At 51.0% G+C, this 7,839-nt stretch overlaps 1 protein-coding gene across 1 annotated transcript; it reads left to right on the top strand.

Moving 5' to 3' along the window:
* The first annotated feature begins 6,630 nt into the window (after window positions 1-6,630).
* On the top strand, window positions 6,631-7,839 carry HOXD4 (homeobox D4). Its single transcript, XM_032190515.1, has 2 exons — window positions 6,631-7,132; window positions 7,535-7,839. The coding sequence occupies exons 1-2, from the start codon at window positions 6,724-6,726 to the stop codon at window positions 7,837-7,839; spliced, it is 714 nt and encodes a 237-aa protein (XP_032046406.1). The 5' UTR covers window positions 6,631-6,723.

Genomic DNA, 7,839 nt, shown 5'->3' with positions numbered 1-7,839 from the left:
AGAGCAGGGCAGAGCCGTGCAGGTGGGGTGGGGGATGCCGGGTGGTGAAGCACGGACACAGAGCAAGGGGGGCAGCGGCAGGCAGAGCATCCCCGAGCCCTAACAAGGCAGCAGGGAGCCTCGGGACGCCTCCTGGTCTCTGGCAACAGGAAAATTGATCAGCTGTGACCCCCAACAACATAAGGAGTGGAACGGGAGCTAAAGCTGCCCCTTTTTGGGAAATGCACGGAGATATGACCGGAGGTCTCCCCCGGCGGTGGGAAACGGCCGAGAGAATGCAGACCAGGAGGGATGAGACTCCCGAGTCAGGCAGCACCCAGACGGGGCCAACCGAGGCCAGGAGGGGCCAAGTAGGGGCCATCCGGGGCCACCGCCCCGCAGGGAGCTGGGGCTGACGGGCTATGGGGCGCTGAGCCCCGCGGGCGGGGAGCGGGTGCCGCTGGCCGCAGCAGTCCGCGGGCGGTCACCGACGGGGCGGACAGGGCTCCCCGCCCTCTGGGAAGGGACAAGCCCCTCCTCGGAGGCACCAGCAGCTCCTGGCCACTGCGACTTCCTCGTCGCAGCCGTGATAGATGGGGAGCTGATGCCCGGGGTTCTTTATGCAAGGGGTGGCTGTGTGACTGCCAGGGACATTTGACTTCCTGTGCTCAGGCTCCTTGAAATTCTCATTTGCTAACTCACACCCTGCTCCCTTCACACCAGAGCTGTTTTATTGTTTTATAACCCTCCTTAAACTTCCAGTCCTCAAAGATCTCATTGTGGCAGGCTTCACACTTTCTCCCTTCCCAAAGCCCAGTGCCCTCGCTGCTTGCAGCAGTTTGGTCGCTTGCAAACGTCCGGCGGGCGCCTGGCGAGCCCGCAGCCCCTGGCACCGCTCCCTCGAGCAAAGCGCGGGAGGTGAATGAGTCAAAACCGTTTTCCAGGGTCTCCTGAACAAAATGTCGTACAGGTCCGGGGAAGGCAGAGGAACCCACCGCACCCCGACCTAACACCGCGCTTTGTCCCGCCGGTGTGTCTCCCTGTCCCCTCAGAGATGCGAAGGGATGCAGGGAAGGGCTTGAAGTGGTACCCACGGCGAAATGCGACTGCTCCTCTCTGAAGAGCAATTTGGGAGCGCTCAGTCCCCTCTTGGCAGCTTTCCCTGCAAGATGCTCGTTAAAAAGGCCGGCATAACGCCACGGAGCTGACCTTCCGCCCATCCCCGCTACCCTGAGCCAGTCCCGCTTTCCAGAGCAGATTCAGCGGACCTTTATTTAGCGAATAAAAGTTTAAAGCTGAAGGTTATTTATGGTTCCGCGGAGATAGGTCCTGAGTGGCTATTTAGAAGCACGTGATTCCAATAAACTTTGTTTTATGGCTTGAGAGTTGACAAGCCAAAATATAATTCCCACCATAAATTAGTTTAAGAGCATACAAGTGCAGATGCTTTCGTTCCTGGAAGCAGTAATCGGGGAAGTGTTAGCAGGGAGCCGTCTGCGGGAATGCGGCCGTGCAGGCACCCCCGCTCCCCGGTCCCCCCAGCCCCGGGGAGAGCGCGCAGTAAGTCCTCTACAGCCTTCCTTCGGCCCGAGTCGCTCCGGTGTCTTTGTGCCTCTGGGAACAGGGCGAGCGAGCGAGGTCCAAACACTGCTTCGCCCGGAAAACCTTGCCCGAGCCTTGCGCTGGGCAAACAGACAGGTAGAGCTCGAGGGGACGGGGCTGTGCTGGCATTAGCTGGCTGCGCCCTGGCTGAGGTTTCCGAGTGTGGTGAAGCATCTTATTCGAAACTAACCTGGAAAAAAAAAATACAAAAACAAAACAAAACAAAAAGAGAGAGAAAAGAAAGGGAATGGAACAGTAGAGTAATGTTCAGAGCCGAATGGCCGATATTGTTCCACTGCTCTCGCCGTGCTATCCAGAGTGCACAAAACTAAAAATATATTAAAAACCAAAAACAGTCTTGGGAAGCTCTATCTAGTGAGCTGTTGATACCTAAGCTATTGCTCTGTGTGTAATACAACTCTCCAAGGTATGGTAGAAAGGCAATAGAAGAAGTGAAAAATCGCTTAGAGGATAAAAAAAAAATCACAAAACAATATTGGCGTTTTACTGTTAAATATGCAATGCTTTTCAGGAACATTAGACTGAATATGTGTTGTTTTCCTTAATGTGAGCTTTGAATGTATTTCTTAAAAGATGTGAAGGAAAGTTCAAGTCAAATTTGTCCTCCTATAATGCAAACAAAGACGCATGTCTCGAGTTTACCGTTTGGATAATTGTGTGATCTTAAAGGGCTACTCTTATCTCAGAGTAGTACGAGATTTATTCCTATAAAACTGTCGTTCTTTTTGTTCTTAGCTTGCATAAAATGCTGTATTGCATATTGTGACATTTTCTGGGTGATGTTTTGGCGTAGGTGATCTGAATATTTCATTTGTAAGTGACTGAATTGCCACAGAACAAAAAAAAAAGGCCTTTGTTATTCTTTTTTTTTTTTTTTTTTCCTTCAATGAAAGAGGGAGGTCTGACTTTTCATCCCTTTGGAAATTATGTGGTATAAAATCTAGACTATGAATATTAAAAGTGAAAGATCACACCCCAGGCACAGGGAAAGCATGTGTTCATAAAAACTGTCTGAATGCAATGTGGTCCTCATTCGGAAGGGGCTTCCACCCCATCACTCCGCTGCTCGCAGGATTTACCACCAGCTCCTCTCTGCCTTCATCTATCAAATGTGTTCTGTAACTGTTCTGGAGCAATATCACCCGTATGTGGAATACAACAGTAACAAACATTTTTATTGCAACAGGTTCGGCAACATGGAAGGACACCCACGGTAAGTAGCCTCTTATTTCTTGCAGAATTGGAGTTGGTTGGAAATGCTGTTTCTTCCCCTCGGACCGGAACAATTAAACGCGAGGTATCCCCGCTGAACGTTGCCGCAAGCAATCGAACAGAGAGGGCTGCGTCAGCATGGGAAGGCTTTGGGGAAGGCTTTGGGGAAGGCTTTGGGGAAGGCTTTGGGAAGGCTTTTGGGGAGTCGCCGTGCGCTACGGCGTCCAGGGCAGCCCCGGATGGGGACAGGGCGTGGAGACAGGGGCTGATGGCGCTGCCTCGGGGCCGCACAGGTGTCACCCCTTGGCCACCAGCAGTGCCGCCGTCCCCGCGGTGGCACCGCACAGCGCCTCCCCGGCGGATCCCCAGGCAGAGCCGGGCCCCGGAGCCCAACGCCCCCTCTGCCCCCCACCCCCCCACCCCGTTTCTTCTTGGTTCCTTCGGCCTCGGTCGCAGCGCGGCCGGGAGGCACCGGCCGGCGGTGGCGGTGGCCGTCCGGGCGCGGGGTGGCGATGCCGGAGGGCAGGGCAAGAGGGGAGAGGAGCAGAGCGGAGCGGGGCGAGCTCTCCCTTCCTCGCCTGCTGCGGCTCCGCGGGCGGGCAGCGTGCTGCAGGGAAGGCAGAGAGGTCTGGCTGCTTGAGGGGCTCGGGGTTTGGGCTGAGGCTGCCCTCGGAGAGGAAAAGCAAGGCTGCGGTGTCTGGGGATTCAGTACGTGCACGTCGCCCTCCCCGCTCCTGCAAACCGCGCTCTGACTGGGAGCGTGCACAGGAGCGGAGCCGCGTTTGGTCGCGTTTCTCCTCGTTTCCTCTCCCTGCTCGCGATAAATTATCTCTTGCACTACTTCGGCCCGGGTGTCTCGTTCTCGTTTTGCCTTGCGTTGTGATATTGGGTTTGGAGCCATTTAATTACGAAATAAACAATAGCCTCGAGCGCTGCATTTTTAATTTTGTTCCGTAGGTAACTTTCCTCCTCCCATAGCTAGCCCTGCGCTACGTAGATGCCCTTGGCGTTTTATTCCCGGGCCGGCCCTAAATGTATGGATTACTTGTTTTCTGCCAACCTACATTTAGCATACTGATTATGAACAGGCATACAAAAAGCCTGATAGATCAAAAGCATTTTGTATGGGCAGTTGAACAGGAGGTGAATATATAACGCTTTTGTTCATCAATAACTCTTTGGCTTTGACCTGTCTGAGCAAGTCGTGCAATAAGGTGAAACGCAGGTCACAGCGTCTAACAAATATGAAAATGTGTGGTATTAGGCAGAGCAGGGACTTGCTGTCTCCCCACCCCAGCGCTGCCCCCCGGGCATCTCTCGGAGGGCTTCTCCGCTCCGGGGGGGCTGCCCCGAAAACGAGCTGGCTTTGGGGGGGCGGATGCTGCCCGGCCCGCTCGGCAGGGCGGGGGATGCCCCCCCTCCCCCCGGGGGAGGCACCCCCTCCCCTCAGGGAAAGGAGGGGAAACCGGGAAGAGCCGCTAAAATAGCTGGGAGGAGATTGAAACGATCGGGGGGGGCGAGGGGGGAGGAATTAGGGACACGAGGTCGTTTCGAGTTGCACTTGCCGTGGAGATGATCCCACGGCAGTCGTAAGAAAGCAGAAGTTTAAAAATAGCATCTCCCAGATCGGGCAGCTGGGAGCTGCAGCCAGGCAAACAAACCGGTGCAGATCACTGGGACAAACGCAACACCCCCAGATGTGCCCTCCGCAGCGGCTGGATGTATCACACCCGCACCATTATTTGTCCTTATGTTGCCCGTTTGAAATAGTCGAAGGAGAAGAGGTTGACCGCAGGACAGCAGCGAGGAGCTGGGTCAGACACAATTCATGAACTTTTGTACTCCTGTGTGCTGCTGTCGACAAAGTAAAAATAATGAAACTTGGTGATATGTTTGTAAATGATTTCGGCTGACCTCTCGCCCTGCCCTTCACCATAAACGCTACGGCGGGGAGAACCTGGGAGGGTGCGAGGCTGCGGCTCACACGCAGCCGCGGGATAATAGCTAGACCGGCATAATGGGACGAAGGTAAATTTGGAAATTCTCTGCTTCCCGAGAACAGCTCCCTCCAGCCTCTAATCTCGTCTTTTTCACCAATCGCTGTTTCTGTTGTCGTCTGTTTTACTTCTGTTTCGATTTTTTTTTAATCCTTTTTTTTTTTTTTTTTTTTTTTTTGGGGGGGGGGAGAAGTTCTAATTAGGGAGAATCTGTTCAGATTCGTATTAGACTAAATAGATAAACACTTTCTGTGTGATTTTAACTCTTATTATTCTAAATAGCGCAATTTGACTGGTAGCGTCCGTTTTCTGCAGGAAGGTTGTAAACGGCAAGCATTTAAAGTGCTCAGCAGGTCCTTCTGAGAATTTGTTAGTCGAAATTCGTCGCTATAAATTGGTGCAGAGTCGTAATGATCTATTTCATCAATAATAACAAGCGTGAATCTTTCCTGAAATCCCACCTTCCTGCAAATCCGTATTTCAGATCTCAATCCCAACAGAATAGTTTGCATTCCTCAGAAGACAGTAAGGAATAAGAGAATGGCAATGACCTGCTATATGGTAGATGAAAACAGAATGTTATTACGTTGTCTATATATACCCTGTAGAACCGAATTTGTGTGATATTCATATAGTCACAGATTCGATTCTAGGGGAATATATGGTCGATGCAAAAACTTCACCTTTCTGCAAATGGTTAGAAGTTTAGATACTGACGGAATCAAAAGACGTGTGCGTGTTGAACACGGAGAAATTCTAAAACTTTTGCTGCCTCTCTCCTATTTACCAGATTCAGAACGTCTCTTAAAATTTCACTTGTCGTTCAATCGTAACTCTCCCTGGCAGACTGTGAAGTTAAACAGTTAATCTCACAAGAAGTAAAAAAAAATCTGAAAAAAAAAATCTACCAATCAGTGGATGAATCTTTAAAAATATACTGATATATTAGCTAGACGTGCTAGACGTTAGCGAGTTAGCAAAATTTTCCTGTCAAGTGTCCAGATCTCACCAAAATATTTACGACAGCAGCAAAAGCAGCACTCGACTCACTGAATGTATTTCCTTGTGCTCCAGGAATGATACTGATGAATGAAGACTGAATTTATCTCGTTAAACCTGTGATATTTTTAACCTAATTAAATGCCATCTCCAGTTCAATTGACTGAACTTTGGTGGCTAAAAGTGGACAGTTTCTTGTTATCTGTACGATTTCATATGCACATACGCCCAGATTTTTGTCTAAGCGTGTGCGAGCCTGTGTGCGTGCACACGTATGCACACGTATATATCGAGGCTTGCACAGTGAATGAGAAGTTACTGATTGCCTAATTTTATTCAGCAGAACTAAATTCTGGTAACTTTTGGATGACCTCTGCAAGACAAAGACAGGACAGATCTATTGTACATCATATTACCCTCTTCTTTGATGCCTTTTCTTTTTCTTGCCTTCTTATCAGTTTCCTCCCTTTTAATCGCCCTGCAGCTCCTCGCTCTGCATTTCTTTCGATATTTTATTTTAAGGCACGTAACAAACCCTGTTGGAAATTCTGGCTGGTAAATCAGACGAGAGGGCAGCGGAGGTTAGGAAAGTCAGCCCAGACAAAAGGCTGCCTGTACCTGGGGGTCAGGGAGGCGGCGGCCGCTTGATGAATATTCCTAAAACTCCGGTATCTGATTTGGAGGGTGAAACCTGCCGGAGAGGGGTCACTTGCTTACACGTATATTATTTAGTTAAATTCGTGGAAATTATGAGCTGCACACTAATCCGGTGATCAGCTCCCTGCCTCCCCATTGGCCGGGCCGGTCACATGCACGCCTAACTTTATTCAGTTGACAGCAAGTAGGAGGGCTCTATGGAAGGAGAAAAAAAGACAACACGAGAAAAATTAGTATTTTCTACCTTCAGAAATTAATGGCCATGAGTTCGTATATGGTGAACTCTAAGTATGTGGATCCCAAATTTCCTCCTTGCGAGGAATATTTGCAGAACAGCTACCTAGCCGAGCAGGGGGCCGAGTATTACAGTGCCTCTCAGGGCTCCGATTTCCAGCATCAGGGGCTCTACCCACGGTCAAACTACAGCGAGCAGCCCTTTAGCTGTAGCAATGCCCAAGGCTCCGCCGTGCAGCCACGGGGTCATGGACAGGAGCAATCCGGCCCACCGAGCCACTTCCCCGGTCAAGCAGAGCATTGTCCACCGCCTCCAATGTCCAACTCACGAGCCTGCGGCCAGCAGCCAGCCCTCAAAGCCCCAAACGGGTCAGCAGTTAAGCAGCCAGCAGTAGTTTATCCCTGGATGAAGAAAGTCCATGTTAACTCGGGTAAGGATCCTCTTCTTACTTTGCTCTTCTCCCCCGCTCCCGATTGTCTTCAGAGATGCTTTGCTCGAGTCCTTGCGAGACTCGTGGACGAGGGTTTGAAGCCGAGGTAGCCAATTACACTCGTCATAAATTTTTATTGCCGAGGAAATAGGCCGGTGGCCGTGTGGGGCTTTGCCGAGCAGGAGAAAACTCGGCAGCAGGAGCCGGGCAGAGGCTCGCAGCCCACCTAGCTTGGGGCCGTGGCGCCCGCGCTGCGCACGGGGGAGAGCAGCACGTCCATTGTGAGCTCCTGGGCTGGAGCCAGCCCGGCCACATGCTCGCAGCTCGTGAGGTTTTGTTTTGTAAAAGTCGAACCGGAAAGTCAAGATTAGCTTTGTAAAGTTCTCCGTATTTTTTTCCCAGTGAACCCCAATTACAGCGGAGGGGAACCTAAGCGCTCCCGAACAGCTTACACCAGACAGCAAGTCCTAGAACTGGAAAAAGAATTTCATTTTAACAGGTACCTGACCAGGCGCCGCCGTATCGAGATAGCCCACACTTTGTGTCTCTCTGAGCGCCAGATCAAGATCTGGTTTCAGAACAGAAGAATGAAGTGGAAAAAAGACCACAAACTGCCCAACACTAAGGGCAGGTCTTCTTCCTCTGGTTCAAACCCACATTTACAGACTGTTCCCAAGGACCATCAGACTGACTTGACAACTTTATAG

Source organism: Aythya fuligula, chromosome 6 (genome assembly GCF_009819795.1).
Source record: "Aythya fuligula isolate bAytFul2 chromosome 6, bAytFul2.pri, whole genome shotgun sequence".
In the NCBI taxonomy this organism is placed as follows: Eukaryota; Metazoa; Chordata; class Aves; order Anseriformes; family Anatidae; genus Aythya; species Aythya fuligula.
The sequence above is the reverse complement of the archived record's forward strand: the minus strand, read 5'-3'. Positions and strand labels throughout refer to the sequence as shown.